Below are 26,593 nucleotides of genomic sequence, written 5' to 3' on the forward strand. Positions count from 1 at the left end.
ATGGGAGGGAAATTAACCGTCGGAACCAATGACCATGTTGTCATCGTTGGTGGTGGATTTGGAGGGATCGCTGCAGCGAAACAATTGTCAAACTACAGGATCCCTTACACACTAATTGACATAAAGTATGCCTTCCACCACAACATGGGAGCTCTCAGAGCATCGGTACAGGAAGGTAAACTGAAGGAGAATAAGGGTTCTGAAATTTCAGCATTAATTGCTTCGTTATGGTTAAGGCTACATCATCATAAACTGCAAAACACACAAAAAAACATACAAAATACTAGAGGAAATCTCTAGGAAAGGTCCTAATAAAGGTCCTGAGGTTCAGCAGACATGATGAAGGGTCTTAGCTCAAAACATGAACTCAGTATACATGACCTGCTGAGTTCTTCGAGAATTTTGTATGTGTTACTCTGGATTTCCAGCATTTGCAGAATCTCTTGTGTTTACAAAAATCTTAACTCATTATTGCCATCTTACTGTGAGTCATACTGTTACTTGGGGCTATGAAACCACTTATGGTAGATTCATTGGCATTAGTTTTTTTTTATTTCAAAATATACTTTATTCAAAAATAAATATATACCATAAACCATTCAATAACTTTTCATCCTTTACATACGTTTCCATTATACTCAGTACATATCCGTATTTATAGCCACCCACGTGGCACTCCAGTAGTTCAGCTTAGCATATCATTGTTGAGGGGTATACTCCCCGCCCACCGACCCCTCCCACTCCCACGGGTGGAGAAACCTATACTGTATTGGCATTAGTTATGTCGGGTTAATGCCCAGTTTGAGTTATGACTCATCAGAGATCTCATCAAAGCATTGGTCCAAATATCCATTAAAGTTCTGACGGGTCTGAAGGTGAACATTCTAGCAAGTAGCTGAATTCCAGAGGTGAGGTGAGGGTGATTCTCCTTGATATCAACACAGAATTTGATTGGATGTGAGGGTGATTGTCCTTGATATCAACACAAAATTTGATTGGATGCGAGGGTGATTGTCCTTGATACCAACACAGAATTTGATTGGATGGGACAAGTCAAACTCAATGGGCAGCAAAAGGAAATCTTCCACTGACAGGAGTGGAATATACATAAGGAAGATGGTTTCAGTAGCTGTCATTGTTGAAATCACTAACCTCAGCCCTAGGACACTGCTTAGGAATTCCTCTGTCCTAAGCCTCATCTTCTTCAGCGGCTGCACCAATAACCTTCCTCCATCCTGAGTCCAGAAATGAAAATGTCCAATTCTATTTGGAATTCCCTAGAGAATTCATAGGAAGAAGAACATAAGGAACAAATAAATAAAAATAAATTGAATAGGAACTGGAGTGGTTCGAGGTCATGTTTAATTGTCATTCAACCCTATGTGAATGTAGCAAAATGAAACAGTGTACTTCTGGGGCCAAGGTGGAAAACACAGTACCAACAGCACATAGCACATAGCATATATAGTTACATTAACAGTGAAAAAAAATACAGTCACTATATATATATATATAGCCCAAGAGCCAGAATGAGCCTTCCATTCCAAAGGATGTGCTGACGTTGGAGAGGGTTCAGAGGAGGTTCACAAGAATAATTCCAGAAATGAAAGGGCTACCATATGAGGACCGATGGATGTTCTAGGCTTGTAATCCCTGAAATTCAGAAGAATGAGGGGTGACCTAATTGAAACCTATCGAATGTTGAAAGGCCTCAGATGAGGAGAGAATGTTTCCTATGGTGAGGGAGTCCAGACCAGAGGACACAGCCTCAGAATAGATGGTTGTCCATTTTCCTTTAGCCAGAGAGTGGTGAATCTGTGGAATTCGTTGCCACAGGCAGCTGTGGAGGCCAAGTCATTGAGTATATTTAAGGCAGAGGTTAATAGCTTCTTGATTAGTCAAGGCATGAAGGGTTAAAAGGAGAATGCATGAAATTGGGGCTGAGAGAGAAATGGATCAGCCATGATGAAATGGCAGAGCAGACTTGATGGGCCAAATGGCCTAATTCTGCTCCTATAGGTTAAGGTCTTATGGACATGGCCTGTAGATTAATGGTGTATGGGATGCCTTTTCTTCTAAGTTATTTGGTATATAGTAGTGTATTTGGTTCCTTGTACCTGCTCTGCCCTCAGTAAGAACATGACTGATCTACCTTCACCACATGAGATTCAAAGATGCTGGAAATCTTGACCAACACACACAGACTGCTGAGGTGTTGACACACCAATCTGCATTTAGCCCCCTCATGATGTCTGTGCCGAACATGATACCAGATCAAACTCCTCTGCCTACATATTATCCCTTTCCCACCATTCCCTGCCTATTCATGTCTCTATCTAAAAGCCTCCTAAAAGCCACAATCGCATCTGCTTCTGTCTACAGAATGTTTGATGTAAGTGGGTCAATGCTGTGCACAGTACTCCAGGTGTGGTTTTGCCAAGGCCCTTAGACCATAAGACCATAAAATATAGGAGCAGAATTAGGCAATTTAGCCCATCAAGTCTACTCTGCATTTCACCATAGCTGATCCATTTTCCCTCTCAACCCTAATCTCCTCCCTTCTCCCCGTATCCCTTCATGCCCTGACTAATCAAGAATCTATCAACCTCTGCCTTAAATATACCCAATGACTTGGCCTCCACAGCTGCCATTGTCAATGAATTCCACAGATTTACCACTCTCTGGCTAAAGAAATTCCTCCTCATCTCCACCTTAAAAGGATGCTCCTCTATTCTGATGCTGCGTCCTCTAGTCTTGGACTTCCCCACCATTGGAAACATCCTCTCCACATCGATTTTATCGAGGCCTTTCAACATTCAGTAGGTTTCAATGAGGTCACCTCTCATTCTTCTGAATTCCAGTGAATACAAGCCCAGAGACAGCCAACACTCTTCACATGAGCAGTTTTTCAATCTCGGAATCATTTTCATGAACGTCCTTTGAACCGTCTCCAATGTTAGCACATCCTTTGTAGTAAGAACCATGACAACATGTGGTAGGTCCTACACAATATTCCAGCTTGGGCAAATCAGTGATGGGTAACAGTCACATCACACAAGTCCTCGGCAATGACCATCTCTGATGTTAGCTCAACTGCCTATCCTTTATGCTCAATGGCTTAGTTTTTGTGAGCTGTATTTGTGCAGGGATAATTTTGATGGGTTATATACCTTTCCTTCCTGTACCTCATGTTGCTAATATTTTCATACCACTTGCTGTCATACATATTTTTAATTAGGATTTGCTAAGAAAACATTCATATCATATGATCCGACATTCAAAGCGAACTACAAACAAGGCAAAGTCAGTGCTATTGATCTGAAAGACCAAGATGTCATCATGGAAAATGGAGAGGTAAATAAAAAATATATATTTCTGACTCCTTAATAAGGAACTAGGTCAAATATATATTTGGATTTTAAGCTAATTGTTGCACATTTTAGAGTTTTAATCCTCACGAACACATTGCCTTTTCTTGTGTTTTGAAGGTCATACATTATTCGTACCTTATTCTGGCAACTGGAAGTACAGGTCCCTTTCCTGGGAAGTTAATTGAACCAGTTAGTAGAGAGACTGCCATCCAGATGTACGAAGACTTGGTAAAGGAGGTAATACCTACTGTATGTGTAGGCTAGCAGTTGATCTGGTGTGCATTCTAATCTACCCATTGCCTTCCATTCCACTGTCACCCCTCAGGAAGGAATATATTTGAATCATGTTTATTATCACTGACATATGTCATGAAATTTGTTGTTTGGAAAAAGTACCCATGCAGCGTACTACATGCACTTTGAATGATATTTTATTAACTTATTTGTGGTAATATTTTGGTTCATGTGCTCTGTATGATACATGTTTTGTGGGTGCACCATGGTCCAGAGGAACATTGCTTTGTTTGGTTGTACAGTCAGATGACAATAAATTTGCACTTGAAGTCAGTATATTAAAAAAATTAATAAGTAGTGCAAAAATGGTTAGGTCATGTTCATGGTTTAATGTCCATTTAGAAATCTGATGGTAGAAGGGAAGAAGCTGTTCCTAAAATGTTGAGTATGTGCCTTCAGGCTCCAGAACCTCTTCCCTGATGATAGTAATGAGACCAGGGCATGTCCTAGGTGGTGTGGGCCTTAATGATGGATGCCACCTTTTGAAGACGTCCTTGATGGTGTAAATTTGCATTTATCACTAACATATATGTTTTGTTTTTCTTAAAGGGACAACCACACTCTCAAATTGAATCTGTAGTCCAGAGACTGCCGATTTTGAGAATCAATATTAAATGCCTTAAAACATTCCTGCTTACTGAAATACCCATGATTGTGGCCGTAGGTTCCAACAGCAATAATCCTGAATGGGAATACTTGAAGAGTTCCTGCACACAATGAGTTGTCACTTGCCAGCACCATCTTATACTGGCTATAGAATCTTTACACAGGCCGGTTTTTATTGTCAATAGTCCCATTCACTGAACCTCCTAAGAGATTAATTCCTTCTGTTCTCACCAAGACACAACTGATATTTGGGTATTTTCACTGCCAAATTCTCTAACAATTTGAGAATTAATTTGGTTGTATCTTGAGTCAATTTCATTTGGCTGATGGCATATGCATCTCATCTGACCACGTTTTGGTGGAATGATTTGTTTTGAAGCATTTTCCTCAGGTGAATCTGTCTCTGCAAAATTAGAAAATTAGTACTCTGACTTAAATCTACTTGAATTCAAAATGCAATTTTATAAATTGGTTTATATTGTCACATGTACTGAGGTACAATCAAATAATTGTTTTGTGTATCATGCATTCAAATCATTTCGTCACATCAGTGCATTGAGGTAGTACAGGGAAAAACAATAAAAGAATGCAGAATAAAGTGTAACAGTTACAGAGCAAGAACAGTGCAGGCAGATGATTAGGTGCAAGGCCAAGACAAGGTAGATTATGAGGTCAAAATCCATCTGTTCAATAGTCTTATAAAAGCGAGACAGAAGCTGTCCTTGAGCCTGGGGGGGCATGTTCACAGGCTTTCATATCGGGGTAAAGGAGAGAAGAGTAAAGGTGAGGTCTTTAATTATGTTGGCTTGTTTACTGAGGAGACAGGAAGTGTAGACAGAGTCTATGGAGTGGAGACTGGTTTCTGTGATGTTCTGAGCTGAGCCCACATCCCCCTGCAGTTTATTGCCATCTCAGGCAGAGCAGTTGCCAAACCAATCCATAATTAATTGTTTCTTTGCCCCAAATAACTTAATTGAAAGGCTTGTCATATGAGGAGCATTTGATAGTTCTAGGCTTGTACTCACTGGAATTCAGGAGAATGAGGGGTGACATTATTGAAACCTATCAAATGTTGAAAGGTCTCAATAGAGTGGATGTGGAGAGGATGTTTCCTATGGTGGGAGAGTCTAAGACCAGAGAGCACAGCCTCAGAATAGAGGGGCATCCTTTTAGAACAGAGATGAGGAGGAATTTCTTTAGCCAGAGAGTGGTAAATCTGTGGAATTCGTTGCCACAGGCAGCTGCGGAGGCCAAGTCTTTAGGTATATCTAAGGCAGAGGTCGATAGATCCTTGATTAGTGATCAAGGGATATGGGGAGAAGGCAGGAGATTGGAGCTGACAGGGGAAATGGATCAGCAATGATGAAAAGGTGGAGCAAACTCAATGGGCCAAATGGCCTAATTCTTCTCCTATATTTATGGTCTAAATAACTTAACAAAGCTAACATTACAGTCCTAATTTACACTAAACAGCCTCTGAAACAGAAAAAAACATTAAAAATATATTTTCATAATTGGCTGGTTTAAATTCAACTTGTAATGGGGTGATGATATATGAAGTATGGGTATAAAATACGCAAGGTAGTTCCCTGCTGTGCTTAATATATGTACTGTGTGATTCACGCCACAGTTTTGATTCACGCCACAGTTTCATTGAATTCAGTTCTTAATAACATCTCTTTGGTTATTCTTGTCCTGTTTTATGTATTGCTGATTATCTACTCTGTTACATTGTGTATCTAAGTCAAAGGTTACTGGGAAATAAGGAGAGGGCCGAAATGGGATATTGGGACTTAATTTTCTGGAGATGACATGGGTCTGATAAGCCAAATATTTTCTACGTCGCTATGATGGCAGTTTGGCTTCAGAATCAGACATTTATGGGCTCAAACCTCACATATTTATAAGGAAGGTTCTGAATAGGTTAGGACTTTATTACCACGGTACACAGGAAAAGGAGGGGAGATTTGATAGAGGTATACAAAATTATTTGAGGGATAGAGATAGGATAAATGCAAACAGGCTTTTTCCGCTGAGGTTGGGTGAGACTAGGTCACAGACTAAGTGTCAAAGGTGAAGTATTTAAGGGGAGCCTTGCTCAGAAGGTCGTGCAAGTTTGGAACAAGCTGCCAGTAGAATTGGTGGATGCAGGTTTGATTTCAACATGTAAGAGATGTTTGGATAAGTACGTGGATGGGAGGGGTATGGAGAACTATGGTTCAGGAGTGGGTCAAAAGGCCTAGACAGAATGACACTTTGGCACAGACTAAAGGACCTGTTTCTATGCTGTAACGCTCCATGACTGTCTGACTCAACTGGGTTTTTTACTCAGGCTGGTGGTCCTTTCCAGTATTGAAGGAGAGCTGTTATTGGGTCAGGCATTAAACAGAAACTTCTTCTGTTTCCTTGCCTGATATTTAGGCAAAAGCAGAGGTGTCTCAGCCATTATGTCTCTCGAAACTACCATCAGTAAAAAAGAGACGATCTATTAATAATCACACTAATATTTATGCTACCTGATTGTTGTATTTCTTTCATTAATATAGAGACTGTATTTAATTGGCCACAGAGACTGTACTTAACCGGACAACCAAGGTTGTGAAAGGCACTATATGAACCCAATCCATTCTTTTTGTTGTTCCATATAGATTCAGAAAGCTGACACAATTGTTGTAGTTGGAGGCGGGCTTGCCGGTGTAGAATTGGCAGCGGAGATCAAAACCGACTACCCCAAAAAAGAGGTAATTTGGCAATGAATAGAAGTTTCAAATATGTTTTCTGTTTGATGACCTGCTGCCCAGTAAGCAGTGGTAGATACTTCAGTCGAAATTTGGTACTTTTGTCTGTCCTAATTTAAAGGGTGCTGCCCACAGTGACATTTATATTTTAGATCAACCCTTTCCCTTCCTCTCTCTCTGCTTCAGTACAGAGAGAAACACTCTGAACAAAGGCTTTCATGAGCCTTTTCTAGTTTTGATGAAGATTCTTGGTGAGAAACATCGACTGTTTACTGTTATGTTTTGTAACTTCAAAACATTTAATTAATTCAAATGAAGATGGGAGTCCGAAAATACGGGTATAACTGAGTTTACTTTGAGCGAGGTGTGCACGTATCACGTGGTAGTGTGAAGATGCATGCAATTAACATATTTTTACATATAACCCATAATGAATTATTTAAACAAACAAGAATATTTAATTGAACAATATATATGCAAGACTATTCAAATATTATTGAAATGTCAAATACACAACACTTACTCCCCTCCATAAATACTGTGTGATCTGCAGAAACTCTTGTGTTTATCATCAGGTTTAAACTTTGATCCTTGTTTGTCTAACAAGGAGCGATACATTTGCTTTCCCTTCCCCGAATTTCACATACCTGGTTCCCTGTTTCAAAGTTCAAAGTTCAAAGTAAAATTTACTATCAGAGTACATACAATTCACCACATACAACCCTGAGATTCATTTTCCCACAGGCATACTTAGCAAATCTGTAGAACAGAATCAATGGACAAGAAACCGTGCAACTGTAAATATAAATAAATAGCAATAAATAATGAGAGCATGAAATAACAAGATGAAGAGTCTTTAACATGAGATTTTTGGTTGTGGGAACACCAGAAGTAGAATGAGTGTAGTTCATAAGATCATAAAACATAGGAGCAGAATTAATTAATTAGGTGTCGCCCAGGGTGATTTGAGTATCTCAGAAACTGCTGATCTCCTGGGATTCTTATGCACAACAGACTCTGGAGTTTACAAAGAATGGTCCCAAAAACAAAAAAAAATCCAGCTAGTGGCTGTTCTGTGAGCGAAAACATCTCGCTGGATGCTTTTTTGTTTGTGGCACCATTCTTTGTAAACTCCAGAGTCTGTTGTGCGTAAAAATCCAAGGAAATCAGCAGTTTCTGAGATACTCAAATCACCCTGGGCGGTACCTTGTTTATTTCAGCTTTTTCCTTAAAGATGTGCTGGACGCTCGCCGGTGCGCTCCGGCTAGCACTACACCCCTGGACCTCAGCCATCATATATGAGTCCTCAGGTGTTTGCATTACTGACAAAGAGAACAATAGCATTAATTAAACTACAGCAGAACATCTGAAATTCAAAGCATTCCAGAAGAAGGCATACCAGCGGCTACTTCATCAGCAGTTGGGCGGGATTTGGCATATACTGCCAAAGACTCCAGCAAATAGATGTGCCCTACCTCCCAGGACATGCTCTCTTCTCACTGCTACCATCAGGAAGAAGGTACAAGAGCCTCAGGACTAGCACCACCAGGTTCAGGAACAATTACTGCCCCTCACCTATCAGGCTCTTGAACCAAAGGAGATAAATTCACTCAACTTCACTTGCCTCATCATTCTCACAACCATGGACTCACTTTCAAGAACTCTTCATCTCATGTTCTTGATATTTATTACATATTTATTTATTATTATTATTGCTTCTTCTTTGGCATTTGAACAGTTGTTGTCATCTGCACTCTGGTTGAACACCCTAGTTGGGCAGTCTTTCACGGATCCTGTTATAGTTATTATTCTATAGATTTCTTGCGTATGCCCACAAGAAAATGAGTCTTTGAGTTATATATGGTGATATATATGAAAATTGATAATATATTTACTTTGAACTTTGAACTTTGGAGAGCATTCTGACCGGTTGTATCACTGCCTGGAATGGAGGCTCCAACGCACAAGATCAAAAGAGGCCGTAGAGGGCCGCAGACTCTGCCAGTTCCATCATGGACTGAGTTATAGGGAAAGATTGAATAGGTCACGAGTTTCTTCCCTGGAGCACGGGAGATCTTACAGAGGTAAACAAAATTATCAGGGGTATAGATAAGATGAAGGCATGTAGGCTTTATCCCTCGTATTGTAATGATATTGGGTTCCCTGGCCGCAAAGCCTGAAACTCAGAAGAAGATTTTAAGCCCTGTCCGATATAGATATTTACCAATACCCTCACTATTCTTCATCTTCTTCTTCTTCCTCTTGGGCCCTCAGTTCCCAGTGGAGCATATATTATTGATGACCTTCTGTCTCCATTGTCCAGAGTCGATTGCATGGTTGGAGTTCATCAATGTTTCTGTGATCCATTGTATCCACTGTACAGGGGATTGGCCTATACAGCTTCACCAGAGCCCTGTTGGCCGGCCTTACCCATTTCCACCTCTCACAAGGTTGGACTTCGAGAGGTGTGCTCTCATTATAGGGAGGTTATACTGTATCTCCCTACTCTTCAAGGACCAGCTTACTTCCCTGTGTAGTCTCTGAGGCAAAGTTTTAGCTGCCAACCCACTGCTTGAGTCATAGGTCCCACCCCAAAACAAAGTGGAGATACTTCCAGCTAAGGAAGTCGTTTTAAAACAGTATATTTTATTTTTAATGATATACAGTTAACTTTAGACAAATAGTTCTTAACACATATATAACACCCACAGAGAATGTCTAATTTATGAAATATTTCCAAATGACAAGAGATTTACAAACTACAAAGTATTTGCAAACACTGATACAATTCTTACAAATTAGAAGAACATGCTAACAAGTTCCAAGTTCAACTTCAAACAGATTACTGCTTGCAATTTATATCAAGAACTGGAGACTGGTTCTTGTTTACAGCAAAAGAATATTTGTTAAAAGGTTAACTTTATCACCAACAACTGTGACCCTTTGGAAAGTGAATATTGGGTGAGACCAGAACTAGAGGTCATAAACTTAGAGTGAAAAGCAATATATTCAAGGGGAACCTGAGGGAACGTCTTCACTCAGTGGATGGTGTGAGTGTAGAATGAGCTGCCAGCAGAAGTGGTAGATGTGGGGTCAATTGTAATATTTAAGAGAAGTTTGGATAGGTACATGGATGAGAGGTGTATAGAGAGATGCAGTCCAGTTGCAGGTAGGTTCGTCTAGGTAGAAGATTGGGACAGCATGAACTGCAAAAGCTGAAGGGCCTGCTTCTGTGAGGTAGTGCTCTATGACTCCATGACAATACCTCTTTGTTAACTTGTTTTCTGTTTATATGGGGTGGCTACAGCTTATCAGGACAGAGGTTCTGATATCCTATTAAATTGCCCGAAAGACACGTACTTCCAGCAACCCACCTACTTAACTCTAGCCTGATCACAGGACAATTTATAATGACCAATTAACCTATAACTGGTACGTCTTTGGTTTGTGGTTGGAAACCGGAGCACGCGGAGGAAACCCATGCAATCTCGGGAAGAACATGCAAAGTCCTTACAGATGGCAGCGGAATTGAACTCCGAGCACCAACAGCCCGAGCCATAAAAGTGTTGCGCTAATCGCTACACAACCGTAGCACCCAGGTGTACTTGTCTTATAGACACCTGACACTGAGTGTGGGACGGACTGAGTAAACACTGATGCAGATTTTAAATGCACTTGTTCTCTAATTGCATCCAGCAAATGAAACTCATGTGTGAAATTTGCAGTCGGCAGCAAATACCCTCAGCTCACTGCTGTTCTTAGTTATAAAAGTGCAGACTCGAGTAATTTTATTGATTTTCAATGGTGAAGCTCTGTGGGCAATCAGTGCTCTGTATCACGCACAATATCACATGTACTGGAAAATATGAGCCCTGACCATAAAGTTAGTGAAAGGCTCAACAGCCAATGAAATCATAACCACAAACACAGAACAATTAAATATTTAAATCCTTCAAATACTCCCTCTGAAACACACAAAGCAAGCGGAAAAATCTGAAGAAATTAAATGAAAAACCTAACAAATGAACAAAGCTATAAATTTCTTTCTAAGTTATTTTGAATGTTCTAAAATACAAATTAAGGAACAATTTTTTTAATTCTTGGAGAATTTTATCAGCAGTTTTAAATTAATAAGCCAAAGAGAATGATTTTAATTCCCAAACCTCGTAGCAGTCTGTGGCACCCCGATGGATTTTGTCCGGCTCACATGATCAGCCCAGGAGGGCTGGTGTAGACGGCAGCAACAGTGGAGAATTCCAGGCCTGCCAAATGAAAACATTTTTAGCCTTTATAGCTCCAGACCAGAAGTTGTCAACAACAATGATCTCAGATTTCACTCTGCCATATGGTCCATGTTATGACTTTAAAACAGGATTTATTCTATTTTGTGATTAGCCACTGTTTCTGGAGAAGCTGCCTGCTGCTTCAAGTGACTAATTCTGGTTTCCATATGGTTATTTTAGTCATCTCTTGCAAGCATTGAGTCCTGCTGCTGACACAGAATCCTACTCCTACTACCTGGAGCCCCCTGGCCTCGTCTTAGCTAAAATTCACCCTTTAATCCGTTTCTATTGCTAAGAACCAGCTAATTTTGGGCAGGAGATATAGAAGCCTGTCATTCCACACCACTAGGCTCAAGAATTGCTACTTCCCTTTCAACCATTTGGTTCTGAACCAACCGGCAGAACTTGTTTAGCAACACTATGATCATCTTGATAACTTTGCACGAAAATTGACATTGTTTTTTTTGTTCTAATCATGTTCTTTCTTGTTAAAATTGTGGACATTTATTTAATTTTGTGAATGCTGCTTGTGGTGATTATTACCCCAAAAGACCCTTCCAGATCTGAACCGCTCTCTGCATAAAAACTGAACTTCCCCAAGAGATGCCCAAGTAACTTTCCAACATTTTAATTCAGATTTGAAGTTTCTGCAGTGTTCTCAGCAAAATAAAATCTGAAATTCAAATGTGCTTAAATTCAGTGTTTAATTTCCTCTGCATAGTTTTGTGTTGAATGCCTTATTGACTAGTTCTGCTGATTATCAGGTGAAAATTCACTTCAAGTTCATTAAACATGTTGACTACAAACATGATGTGTAGGAAATTAAACTGGGCAATGTTTGCTTAACACACTTAACCCTCTCTTATTCATATTTCTTTCCAGGTGACATTAATTCATTCCACTTATATTCTTGGCGATTCTGAAGTTTTACCCAGTGTTAGGAGAGGAGTAAAAGAAATTCTGGTGAATAAAGGGGTCCACCTTCTTTTAGGTAATGTCATATCAATCAATAGCATAGTGTACAGTTAATGTGGTCATTTCCCGGGAAGATTGAATCAGAATCGGCGTATCGCCAGCATACCTTATGAAATTTGTTAACTTCACGGCAGCAATATAATGCAATACATGATAATGCATTGAGTGTGTGCCTTCAGGCTCCTGTACCTCCCTCCTGTTTGTAGCAATGAGAAGGGGGCACGTTCTGGATGGTGGAATCCCTAACGATGGACCTTGAAGATAACAGATCAGCTAACAGAATGAATATAATAAAATGTCTACATGATAACACAATAGGAGTCTAACTGCTATTCTCCTGTGTTACAAAGAAACATAGAAAATAGGTGCAGGAGTAGGCCATTCGGCCCTTCAAGCCTGCACCGCCATTCAGTATGATCATGGCTGATCATCCTACTCAGAACCCTGTACCAGCCTTCCCTCCATACCCCCAATCCCTTTAGCCGTTAGGTGTTTCCCTTTATGGAAAACATCTAATAAAAAATGCTAGTTATTTTTATCACACTTACTTTATCTATATCTGTAAAATCATCAATCCCCATTTCAGTTCTGTATAAAATGGAGAAATGTTAATCATTGTCCTTTAAAGGGAAGTGTAGAGCCTGGTTTAATGAAATATAGCATATTATCTGCCCTTAGGAAATACTTTCTCCCTTCACGTAATGGGTGCAGGGTGCCATGGCAGTGTAGTGTTTAGCGTGATGCTATTTCAGGTTGAGGCATTTGGGAGTTCTGAGTTCAACTCCAGCGCTGTCTGTGAGGAATTTGTACATTCTCCCCATGAACCATGTCAGCTTCCCCCCAGAGCCTAAGATGTATGGGTTAGTTGGTCATTGTGAATTGACCTGTGATTAGGGTAGTATTAAATAGGCAGGTTAAAGGGTGCTGTGACTCATTGGGCCAGAACAGCCAGTTACACTCTGTATCTCTAAATAAATAAAAATAAATGTTCCAAGTAAATGGAATAATTACTTTGGTTCTGTCTTCACTAAGGAGGACATAAATAATCTTCCGGAAATAGTAGGGGACAGAGGGTCCAGTGAGATGGAGGAACTGAGCGAAATACATGTTAGTAGGGAAGTGGTGTTAGGTAAATTGAAGGGATTAAAGGCAGATAAATCCCCAGGGCCAGATGGTCTGCATCCCAGAGTGCTTAAGGAAGTAGCCCAAGAAATAGTGGATGCATTAGTGATAATTTTTCAAAACTCTTTAAATTCTGGACTAGTTCCTGAGGATTGGAGGGTGGATAATGTAACCCCAATTTTTAAAAAAGGAGGAAGAGAGAAACCAGGGAATTATAGACCGGTTAGCCTAACATCGGTGGTGGGGAAACTGCTAGAGTCAGTTATCAAAGATGTGATAACAGCACATTTGGAAAGCGGTGAAATCATCGGACAAAGTCAGCATGGATTTGTGAAAGGAAGATCATGTCTGATGAATCTCACAGAATTTTTTGAGGATGTAACTATTAGAGTGGATAGGGGAGAACCAGTGGATGTGGTATATTTGGATTTTCAAAAGGCTTTTGACAAGGTCCCACACAGGAGATTAATGAGCAAACTTAAAGCACACGGTATTGGGGGTAAGGTATTGATGTGGATAGAGAATTGGTTGGCAGACAGGAAGCAAAGAGTAGGAATAAACGGGACCTTTTCAGAATGGCAGGCAGTGACTAGTGGGGTACCGCAAGGCTCAGTGCTGGGACCCCAGTTGTTTACAATATATATTAATGACTTGGATGAGGGAATTAAATGCAGCATCTCCAAGGTTGCGGATGACACGAAGCTGGGCGGCAGTGTTAGCTGTGAGGAGGATGCTAAGAGGATGCAGGGTGACTTGGATAGGTTAGGTGAGTGGGCAAATTCATGGCAGATGCAATTTAATGTGGATAAATGTGAAGTTATCCACTTTGGTGACAAAAATAGGAAAACAGATTATTATCTGAATGGTGGTCGATTAGGAAAAGGGGAGGTGCAACGAGACCTGGGTGTCATTATACACCAGTCATTGAAAGTGGGCATGCAGGTACAGCAGGCGGTGAAAAAGGCGAATGGTATGCTGGCATTTATAGCAAGAGGATTCGAGTACAGGAGCAGGGAGGTACTACTGCAATTGTACAAGGCCTTGGTGAGACCACACCTGGAGTATTGTGTGCAGTTTTGGTCCCCTAATCTGAGGAAAGACATCCTTGCCATAGAGGGAGTACAAAGAAGGTTCACCAGATTGATTCCTGGGATGGCAGACTTTCATATGATGAAAGACTGGATGAACCAGGCTTATACTTGTTGGAATTTAGAAGATTGAGGGGGGATCTGATTGAAACGTATAAAATCCTAAAGGGATTGGACAGGCTAGATGCAAGAAGATTGTTCCCGATGTTGGGGAAGTCCAGAACGAGGGGTCACAGTTTGAGGATAAAGGGGAAGCCTTTTAGGACCGAGATTAGGAAAAATTTCTTCACACAGAGAGTGGTGAATCTGTGGAATTCTCTGCCACAGGAAACAGTTGAGGCCAGTTCATTGGCTATACTTAAGAGGGAGTTAGATATGGCCCTTGTGGCTAAAGGGATCATGGGGTATGGAGGGAAGGCTGGTACAGGGTTCTGAGTTGGATGATCAGCCATGATCATACTGAATGGCGGTGCAGGCTCGAAGGGCCGAATGGCCTACTCCTGCACCTATTTTCTATGTTTCTATGTTTCTATGTAACACAGTTTTGAGAAGAAGTAGAATGTGCAACTTGAAGATTTATTGATGGTTGAGAGGAAACAAAAGTATACATGGAAATACATCTTCTTCACTTTAGCCCTGTAGTTCAGAGGTTCAGAGTTCACGAACTATTCCCATTATAAAATTGTTTATAGTTGTGTCTAGTTGTGCCAGATCCCATTAAACAGCCATTACAAATTCCCAATCCACCCATCAAACATAGATTCCCATGAAACTGCTGTTGCAGAATTTTTTGAGGGAGTTCAATTGAACAACGAATAAGCACATTTACGAGGACCACTGCCACCATTATCAAGGACATCCACCATCCAGGCCACTCACCCTTCTTACTACTACCATCAGCAGGAGGTACAGGAGTCTTAGGTCCCACACCACCAGGTTCAGAAACAGTTATTACTCCTCAACCATTAGGCTTCTCAACCAGCACAGGGAACATCACTGACCTCAACTCCGAATTGATTCCACAACTTCACTTTTAAAGACTCAACAACTCATGTTCTCAGCATTTTGTTATTTACAGAATTTGTCTTCTTTGTACATTGGTTGATTGTCAGTCTTTATTTATACTTTTCATAAATTCTATTGTATTTCTTTATGTTCCTGTAAATGCCTGCAAGAAAATGAATCTCAAGGTAGAATATTGTGACATCTATGTACTTGGACAAAAAAATTATTTTGACTTTGACTTTCTTTCCATCTTTCTCCCACTGGCACCCCACTCTTAAAACTGGCCACCACTAGATATTCACAAGAAGCCAAGGATGAAGGAGATCTCCATCTCCAAGTCTTCCTTCCCTCTTGGGAGTACCATACAGGTTTTGCTTTATGCTTCTGCATGATACGTTTATCATATGTATCTGAGCTGACAGAAAGTTACACTCAGTGGCCTCTGTGTTCGGTACCTCCTGTACTTAATAAAGTGGCCTCTGAGCGTATGATAGTGACCTCCCGTTGCTGTAGCTCATGCACTTCAAGGTTCGACATACTGAGCATTCAGAGATGCTCTTCTGCACACCACTGTTGTAACATGTGCTTATGTGAGTCATTGCCATCTTTCTGTCAGCTTGAACCAGTCTGGCCATTCTCCTCTGACTTCTCTCATCAACAAGGCATTTTCAGCCACAGAACTGCTGCTCACTCAATGTTTTTTGTTGCAAACTTCACAGCCTCTTCTGCCCAAAAATTTCAGGAGTTCTGCAGTTTCTGAGATACTCAAACCACTCCGTCTGGCACCAACAAACATTCCACAGTCAAAGTCACTTTCCCATTCTGATGTTTGGTCTGAAAACCAGCTGAACCTTTTGACCATGATTACATGTTTTTATACATTGTGTTGCTGGCACATGATTGGCTGATTAGATATTTACATTAACGACCAGGTGTACAGGTATACCTACTAGAGTGGCAACCTGGTGTATGTCTGTGGACCCTTATCCAGCCTCTCAATGGCAGAGAGACCACCTATCTCAACAGTAATTTTCATCTTTATTGGTTTGAGGAAATGACAATTGGTTACGAGAAGCATGATTGTCTGGCAATCTTCCTGTGTCTTTTGGATTGTTTTTAAAGTTTCTAACTGGTTTTTAAAGCTCTGAATGGTCTGAGACTAGAGTACGTCACAGAATCACTTTCAGTTCATAATCCTGCTCAAGTTCTCAGGTCTTCCGCCAGTCTCTTAAATTTAAACTATCTCGCTCAAAAGATAATTGGCACGTCTTTTTTTTGGACTAGGCTCCTAAAATGTGGAACTCAATACCTAAAACTATAAGAGTTGCAGACTCAGTTAACACTTTTTAACACCAGCTCAAAATCTATTTATTTAACTTTGGTTTTAACTAACATATCTTTGTCTTTTATTTTCATGTTTGAACTTCATCCCATTATAAACCACTTTGAACATTTTGAAACCATCGCCTATAAGAAAAATGCTCTATAAATAACTTATTATTATTATTAATCGGCATCATGGCATATTTTGCATTTGTTCTTTCCAAAAGGACATAAAGTCAATAACCTGACAGAACTCGTTCTGAATAAGGCTCAGAAAGACATTAAAGTGGTGACAAACAAGGGGCAAGAGATCATAACAGATATGGTTATCTGTTGCACTGGAATAAAGATTAATTCATCTGCATATGTCAAAGCACTCCGTAAGTTCTAATTATGATGTGTTATGTTACCTCAGTCATACAGTTTGTGCTGAATCTCTGTTCTTCATTTGATACATACTCCATTTACACTTGCAAATTTCAAGTTCAAGTTTATTGTCATTCAACCATACATATGTATACGACTAAGCAATAAATATTCCTCCAGGACCAAAGTGCAAAACACAGTACATATATCACATACAGCACATAAAATAAAATTAACACATGAATATTAACAGATAATAGTTCTGTAGACATACAAGTTGACATACCGTGCATATACAGCATATAGTTAAATATACAACATTATAATGCTACTGGCGCTGTCATAAAGAACGTGTACTGGGTGGTAGCAGGGTGTTCATAAGTCTCACAGCCTGGGGGTAGAAGCTGTTAAACCCAGCCTAACGATACTTGTTCTTATATTGTGGCTACCCTCAACCATGAGGCTCTTGAATAAAAGGGATAATTGAACTGTTCCCACAACCAATGATCTCACTTAGAGGACTCTTTATCTCATTATCCTATGTTCTCGTTATTTATTGCTATTTATTTATATTTGCATTTGCACAGTTGTTGTTTTCTGCACTTTCATCAAATCCTGTTGTAGTTACTATTCCGTAGATTTGCTGAATGTGCCCACAGGAAAAATGAATCTTAGGTTAGTCTATGGTGACATATATGTACTTCATAAATAAACCTACTTTGGACTTTGATGGTAGAAGGTCAAAGATACTGTGGGATGGATGGGAGGGGTCGTTGATAATGCTGAGGGCTTTGCAAATGCAACACTCTTGGTGCTGGATGGGGGGGGGGGGGGAGAGAGAGATCTCGATGATTCTCTCAGTAGTCCTCACAATCCGTGGCAGGGTCTTGCATTCAGATGCCTTATAATTCCCATACTAGACGGTGATACAGCTGGTCAGGACACTCTCAATGTTGCTTCAGTAGTATGTAGTTAGATAAAAGCTGGAGAACATTGGCTATTACTGTTAAAATAAAGAGTCTTAGCTGCATGCAATTTGCCTTTATACCATAACCACGTGAGAGGAATTACTCCATCAAGATCTAAGCAGCTCTGAAGTTGAAAAGGAAACTTTGTCAAATCTTTATTGTTTCTCTATGTAATAGCAGCAAATTCAAACGGGTATACTTTTTGTGTGTTTAAATTTCATTAAGAATAATTCCAAAGTTTGACATATTAAATTTGGGGTGTTAAATTTCCATTTTTGGTCCTCAAACAATAATAGCTTAGAATTTCTAGAGTTAAGAATCAGAATCAGTTAACAGGAATATCTCCAGCATATGTCGTGGAATTTGTTAACTTAGCAGCAGCAGTACAATGCAATACATAATATAGAAATAAAAACTGTGAATTACAGTATATTACCGTAAATTCCGGTGTGTAAGCCGAGAATTTGGCCCTACATTTTGGTCCTAAAATTAGGGGGACGGCTTATACAGAAGGTGCCAACTTTGGAAAAATGAATACACGGAAGACAGGTCGTACTTATTGGCTGTTTTTGAGTCAAATTCGTTCCACTGTCGACATATGAATTCTTTGAATGGTTTGTTTAAACTCACATCTAGTGGCTGGAGCACGGACATCAAACCACCGGGGATGACTGTAATGTCCATATTTTCAGCTTTCAATGCTGCTTTTGTCTCACCTGACAAGTGCGCTTTGAACATGTCCCAGACAAGTAGCGACTTTTCCTTCCCGAAACCTTCGGGACGTTGACGCCACACTTCTTTAACCCGCTTCGCCCATCCAGCAGCGTTCTTGGACGTAAACAAAAACACCCCGCGGGAATTTTCTGAGCAATCTTTGTTTTTTGTCTCAACACAAGATCACTTCTATTCATAAATTGGGTGCACCAACTTTGCGTAGCTTTGAAATTTTTGCTGACCTCACGGTGTTTTTTTGTCCCATTTTAATGCTTGAACACGAATCATTTCTCTGGTAACAATGTATCCAGACGATCGCAGGTGATTCACCCACTCTAAAACTTTTTCTTCCAGTTCTGGCCACTGGCATGTTTTCCCGCGGTTTGCACATTTCGTCTTTGGCATTTCCCTCAGCGTGTCGTCTGCCTTTCTCCACTCTCTCACTTGTTTCTCGTTTACACTAAACTCCTTAGCAGCTGCAGAATTATTCATTCCTTTAGCAAAATCAACAACCTTCAGCTTGAAGCCAGCATCATATCGCATTCGTTTTAATCTTTTGTATATGGTGGTTGCAAACTCATTACTGAGTACCCGTACTGATCCCGGGTTATGTTTTAAAGAGATTACGATGGGCTCTAAATGGTTTCACGGGGGTTACATTCCAGAGGATTCTTTGCCATTGGAGACCTAATCCAAAATTTCCCTCCCTGATTTATTTATTAAGAATTCGCTTACAACGCTCTACAATGTGTAGGCCCGTTTTCTTAGCAGGTACTGGTTCACAGAATTTCCAGGTTCCGGATCCGGCAAAGCTGAGTACCGGCATGCGGGATCTTGTGATCTTTTCTGGTTAGATCAAAAACCTCTACAAAAGGGGTCAAAGGGGTCGGCTTATACAAGGGTAACATGAAAAAGTCACTTTTTCAACCTTGAAAATGAGGGGTCGGCTTATACGCCGGAATATACAGTATATATATAATATATAGTTAAATTAAATAGAAATAAAACAATAGTGAGGTAGTGTTCCCACGGACATATGATCATTGTTATTCAAGAATATGGTCATGGTGGCTCAGGTCGTTACAGCTCCTTTCAAACCAGTCTAGCTAAAGAACAGATTTTTGCAAGAGATTCAGATGCTTAGTTAAGCTCAGGGATACTGATTGCTCGTCAAAAGGGCCAAGTCTGATCATTCTCAATTTAAACAAGATGTCCCAGATGGTTGGAAGTTTTGCGAGAGAAGACGGAGGAGGACACAGAGAATGAATGGTCTGCCTTGTGACTCTATTTTCTATCTAAAGATACAAAAGTTATTCCCTCTCCAACCAATTAAAACAATCCAATAACCCTACACAATTAGTGTTCTTGGAATTGAGACTAACAGTGTCCTTTGTTAAGTCTGATTAGCTAGGGTATGTGGGGCTGCAGTTCCACCTCTGTCTTTCATTTCAGTCTGAAGCTACTGATAACATTAACATTCACGTTATATTGGAAACACATGGGAATGTGAGAAGTAGGTCTGAAACGGGTTGTCTATATCGATAAAGCAGCCATTATATACTGTAATTGATGGGATAAAGAGCTGCTTCTGCTTTCTAACAATCATAATGCTACACCCCCATGGCTTTGTGCAGGGGAGGTCACGTCTTACTAACTTGATTGAGTTTTCTGAGGAGGTGACAAAGATAACTCATGAGGGCAGGGTAGTGGATATTGCGTACATGAGCTTTCATAAAGCTTTCGACAAGGCCCCTAATAGAACATAGGATGTTACAGCACAGTACAGGCCCTTCAGCCCACAATGTTATGCTAACAGATTAACCTACTGCAAGATCAATCTAATATTTCCCTCCTGAATAGTCCTCTATTTTTCTATCATCCATGTGCTATCTAACAGTCACTTAAATGTCTCTAATGTATCTGCCTCTACGTCCACCCCTATGTACACACCACTCTCTCTGTAAAAAAAACCTATCCTCTGACATCCCCTTATACTTTCCTCCAATTACCTTAAAGTTATGCCCCTCATATTGGTCATTTACACCCTAGGGAAAAGTATCTGGCTGTCCAATCTATCAATGATTCTTATCATCTTACACACCTCTAATGTCAGGCTGAGATAGAAGATTAAAGCAAAGGGGATCCATGGAAACTTGATAGATTGGATTCAAAATTAACTTGGCTATAGAAGACAGAGGGGAATGGTGCAGGGGTGTTATTCCTACTGGAGGTCCGTGACCAGTGGTGTTCCACAAGGATCAGTGCTGGAACCTCAGTAGTTTGTAATTCATGGAAATTATTTGGAAGAAAATGTATGTGGTCTGATTAGTAAGTCTGAAATGACAGGAAAAAAAGTTCATGGAGTGAGGACGGTAGTCAAAGGATAACTGCAGGATATAGACAGTTTGTCAATCTGGGCAGAGAAATGGCAGCTGCAGTTTAATTCAGACAATACAATACAATAAGAAATATAATACAGTATACACACATTGATCTTTCTTACTGTAATTTACAGATTTTTAATGTATTACACTGCAGTGCTGCCACAAAACAACAAATTTCACAACCTGTGCCAGTGTTATTGAACCAGATTCTGATTCTGATAGCTTCTTACTGAGATGCAGAGGGAGATTTTCCTAGCAGGGGTGATTGATAAGTTTGTGGCCTAAGGTAGAAGGAAATAAGTTATACAGCTCTCGTTACGTGCACCTGCAGTTCAACTCTTTGAGTGATTACGCAGAAAGTTTGAAGTTAATAACTCTTCTCCTACCTTAGGCCATGAACTTATCAATCACCCCTGCTGTGGACCACTTACTGGAGGTCCAAGACGCTGACTTCTACAAAGAAGGGACCACTGGACTAAGTGTGTAAATGTAGGAGGGGACTATGTTGAAAAATAAATATGCTAGGTTTTCTAAAATTGACTCCTTCTACCTTAGGCCACTAACCTATCAATCACTCCTCGTATTAGTTTAGATCATGCATGTTTAAAGGAGCCTGGCTGATTTTTTTTTGGAATATTCACAGTGCCTGTCTCAGCAAATTTCCCCACTCTCCACTCCCCACCTTTGATTAGTAACCGTTAAGATTTACAATAGGATGGGGATTATGAGAGGTGTGATTTGAATGACTCTGTTTTTCTGTCAACAGAAGGTAACCTCACTGAACATGATGCAATAATAGTCGATGAACATTTGAACGTGAGGGGAACGAAGGTCATTTTTGCAATAGGAGACTGCGCGCATGTGAATGAACATAAATCAGCTTACACAGCTGAGTTCCAAGCAATTGCGTGCGTGAAAAATATCATCCACAGCCTTAAACACGAACCTATGGAACTATACAAACCAGGTAGATACGTCAGAAACAAACTCCAAAAGATTAAAACAACTTTCATATATATAGCATCATTTATACGGCAAAATTGCTCGTGAGAGTGTACGGGGAAATTATTTACGCAAAATTTATTCGAACCTTAGACAACATTTGGAAGACCATGTACAATTCTGGTTGTCACATTGTACACAGGGATGTAGGGGTTGCAGAAAAGGTAAGAAGGTTTACAAAGGAATATGTATCAGGAATAGATGAACAGACTGGGCTGGTATGATAAAAGAAAGCCAAGCATCTTTGAAATAATACGACATTTTGATAGACTAGATATAGAGGTAATGCTTTATCTTGTGGGGAAGAGCTTAACCAGAGGCCATCAGGGTAACAGTCACCGAGAAATTCAACTTGGAATCATTTCAGAATAGTGTGCACACTGGGCAAGTGGCTCACAGTGCCAGAGACATGCTTTCTTTCCTGACTTCTGCCTGCACTGAGTTTGAAAATTCACTCTACGTTCTCATTCATCAGCTGCTCCTGTTTCCTCTCAAATCCCAAACATATGCAGATTGTGCGGTTAATTGGCCACAGTATATTGGCCCTGGTTTATAGGTGCATGGTAGAATCTGGGGAGAGTTGATGGGAATGTGGGGAGAATAGAAAATGGGATTAGTGTCAATGGGTGGTTCATGCTGACACGGAGTCGATGGGCAAAAGTATGGATGCATGAACGTGGAGTTCAAAGTCGCATACACAGGAGAAGGGGCTTGCTGATAGATGTTCAGGAGTTCCCAACCTGGGGTCCATGGATGCTTCAGTTAATGACATGGGTTCATGGCATAAATAAGGTTAGGATCCCCTGCTTTAGATGAAGGAAGATGGAAGGGGAGCATAAACTGATTAAACCACATGGCCTCTCAATGTATGTGCATGGTCATCTGCTACTGTAGCCCATCCTCTGCAAGGTTCAGAGATGCTCTTCTCCACACCACTATTGCATTGCATGGTCTTCTGAGTTATTGTCAGCTTGAACCAGTCTGGCCATTCTCCTCTGACCTCTCTCATTATCAAGGCATTTTCACCCACAGAACCACCACTCACTAAACCGCTTTTTTTTTGCACCATTGTCTGTAAACTCGAGAGACTAATGTGTGTGAAAATCCCAGGACATAGCTGTTTCTAAGATACTCAAACAACCCCATCTGGCACCAACACTCATTCCACGGTCAAGGTCACTTAGGTCACATTTCTTCCCCATTCTGATGTTTGTCCTGACCATATCTGCATGCTTTTATGCACTGAGTTGCTGCCACATGATTGGCTGATTAAATATTTGCATTAACGAGCAGATGTACAAGTGCACCTAATAAAGTGGCCACTGAGGGTGTTCTGGCCAAAAGGAGCGTAGAGGTAGGGAGAGGTATGGCCACAGAGGGAATTTATAAATAAGAATAAGAACATTAGAAGTGACTCTAACAAGCCATTCTAAGTCAGAGAGTACTGGAGATGATGGGTGAAGAGCACATGGTTTTGGCAAAGTTTGGGATGCTTGTTTACAGAGATAGAAAAAGAAAGGATAACCATGGAACAAGAGGGAATAAAGGCACCAGTGAGGAATCCAGCTGGATCTGAGGCAGGAACATAGTTGGATACAGTAGGAAAGGAAGAGGTGAAAATACGTTACCTCATGTGGGTGTAAGACAGGAAGCCTGGATGCTTTCAGGCTGAATTGCCCTTCTGTGCTTAGATAGTTGGTTTAATTCAGAAATAAATTTGCCTCAGGATTAATAAAACCAGCCACTATTTCAACAGCTGCTAATTGGGTAGCAATTTCCCTATGCAAAATATGAACAGACATTGATTATTTGCACTGGAAATTTATTTATTTAGTTATCCAGATACAACGCTGAATAGGATATTCCAGCCCTTTCAGCCATGCCGCCCAGCAAATCCTGATTTAAACCCAGCCTAATCCCAAGACAATTAACCTACCAACTGGTACATCTTTGAATGGCAGAAGGAAACCAGAGCACCCGGAGGAAACCCACACGGTCATACGGGAGAATGTACAAACTCCTTACAGACAGTGGCAGGAATTGAACCTGGGTCGTTGTTACTGTAAAGCATTGTGCTAACCACTAGGCTACCATGCTACCCATTATAATAAATGAGAAGGAGTGTGATCACAAATCTCATGTTCTGGCTTCTTTCCCCTTCCTTTGTTGAAAGTTGCGTCACAGGTGGATAGGGTAGCTAAGAAAGCTTATGGGATGTTAGCTTTCATAAGTCGAGGGATAGAGTTTAAGAGTCGCGATGTAATGATGCAGCTCTATAAAACTCTGGTTAGGCCACACTTGGAGTACTGTGTCCAGTTCTGGTCACCTCACTATAGGAAGGATGTGGAAGCATTGGAAAGGGTACAGAGGAGATTTACTAGGATGCTGCCTGGTTTAGAGAGTATGGATTATGATCAGAGATTAAGGGAGCTAGGGCTTTACTCTTTGGAGAGAAGGAGAATGAGAGGAGACATGATAGAAGTATACAAGATATTAAGAGGAATAGATAGAGTGAATAGCCAGCGCCTCTGCCCCAGGGCACCACTGCTTAATACAAGAGGACATGGCTTTAAGGTAAGGGGTGGGAAGTTCAAGGGGGATATTAGAGGAAGGTTTTTTTACTCAGAGAGTGGTTGGCGCATGGAATGCGCTGCCTGAGTCGGTGGTGGTGGCAGATACACTCGTGAAGTTTAAGAGACTACTAAACAGATATATGGAGGAATTTAAGGTGGGGGGTTTACATGGGAGGCAGGGTTTCAGGGTTGGCACAACATTGTGGGCCGAAGGGCCTGTACTATTCTATGTTCTATGTTCTATGTTTCCACTCTTGATAATAATAACTGCTCTTGTTAGGCCATGGTGATACTTTGAGTATCAAGGCAGCAAGACAGACCATCCAAACTGAGGAGATATTAGTGAAGGCATTGGAGCAAGGTGAATCTACATTATCTGAGACCGAGGAGCTACCCAGAAGGCTTGGCCTGCCACAGCCTGTTAGTGTGCAGTTCCTATACACTGTACGTGGCAGTACACCAAAATAGTGCGATAGATTTCAGGCATATAAAAAATTTAACTCTTTGTGGTTTTGCCATAAAGGGTAAGTGAATAAATTGCACTTTGCAGTGACAGGAAGCTTGTGAACTTAGCAGTGAATGAATTACTAGAGAGAATTTTCTTTGCTGCTTGAAGAACAATCAAAATAGGGAGTCCTGATGAAGGGTCTTGGTCCAAAACATTGACTGTTTATTCATTTCTGCAGATGCTGCCTGACCTGTTGAGTTCCTCCAGCATTTTGTGTGTGTGGCTTTGGGTTTCCGACATCTGTAGGAAAGGGAGGACAATGGAACACCTGGATGAAACCCACACAGTCACGGGGAAAATGTACAAACTCCTTACTTGTGGGAATTGAAGCCAGGTCACTGACACTGTAATAGCATTATGCTAAGAGCGACACTACAGTGCCACCCAGTTTTCCCTGCAAAACTATCTTGACAACAGACAACACTGGCTGTGTTTAGGAAGATGTTCACTAAAAACCAGCTTATGGCCTGGAAGATATGAAGGTGTAGCAGTTTGAACCTGACCTCTGGTGCAATCTATGTGGAGTCTTTAAGCTCTCTCTGACCACATGAACTGACTTCTTCCTAACCTCAGTAAGATGTTGGCAGATTAATTGCCAAATGGAAATTGGCCCTGGTGTAAGTGGGCAGTAGGAAATTCTGGACAGAGTTGATGTGCAGGGAAATAAGATTGGTGGGGGAAACTCCGAGAGCCAGCACAGATAATGGACAGAATGGTCTACTTTTATGTCCCATGAGAATATGAGATAATACACCAACATTAATTCTCATTTCAGGATCTGAGGATCATAAACACTCCATCTCACCTTCCATCTTTTCTTAAGACCATAAGATACAGGAGCAGAAGTAGGCTATTCGGCCCATTGAGTCTGCTCCGCCATTCAATCATGGCTGATCCAATTCTTCCAGTCATCCCCACTCTTGCTTTTGTTCGAACCATCCTGGATCTATCATAGCTGCCTCTGCATATAGAACGTCAAAAAGAAACTGAATAATATAAGTCATTTGTTTTCCTGACCTTGGTGATTGATGTAAACTTCTCTGATCTTAGGTGCTCCTTACATGATGGTGACAATGGGCCGGAACGATGGCGTTGGTCAGATGTGTGGCTGCAACGTTGGGAAGTTAATTGTTACTTATGTCAAGAGCAAGGACCTACTGGTTAAAACAAGCTGGAAAAAAATGGGCCAAAAGATGCCAGACTGATGGAATTTAATCCCTACATTATATAAATAGATTCTCCCTTTCCAGGCTGTCTGATTCAGTGACCCAGT

General features: G+C 40.7%; 1 protein-coding gene across 1 annotated transcript; it reads left to right on the forward strand.

Annotated features, from left to right (window-relative positions):
• On the forward strand, positions 1–26,525 carry LOC134358415 (ferroptosis suppressor protein 1-like). Its single transcript, XM_063070628.1, has 8 exons — positions 1–175; positions 3,239–3,354; positions 3,489–3,608; positions 6,920–7,012; positions 12,175–12,283; positions 17,033–17,185; positions 22,004–22,204; positions 26,371–26,525. Exons 1-8 carry the CDS (start codon positions 1–3, stop codon positions 26,523–26,525), a joined length of 1,122 nt encoding a protein of 373 aa, XP_062926698.1.
• Positions 26,526–26,593: the final 68 nt, after the last annotated feature.

This window comes from Mobula hypostoma, chromosome 18 (genome assembly GCF_963921235.1).
Source record: "Mobula hypostoma chromosome 18, sMobHyp1.1, whole genome shotgun sequence".
NCBI classification, from domain to species: Eukaryota; Metazoa; Chordata; class Chondrichthyes; order Myliobatiformes; family Myliobatidae; genus Mobula; species Mobula hypostoma.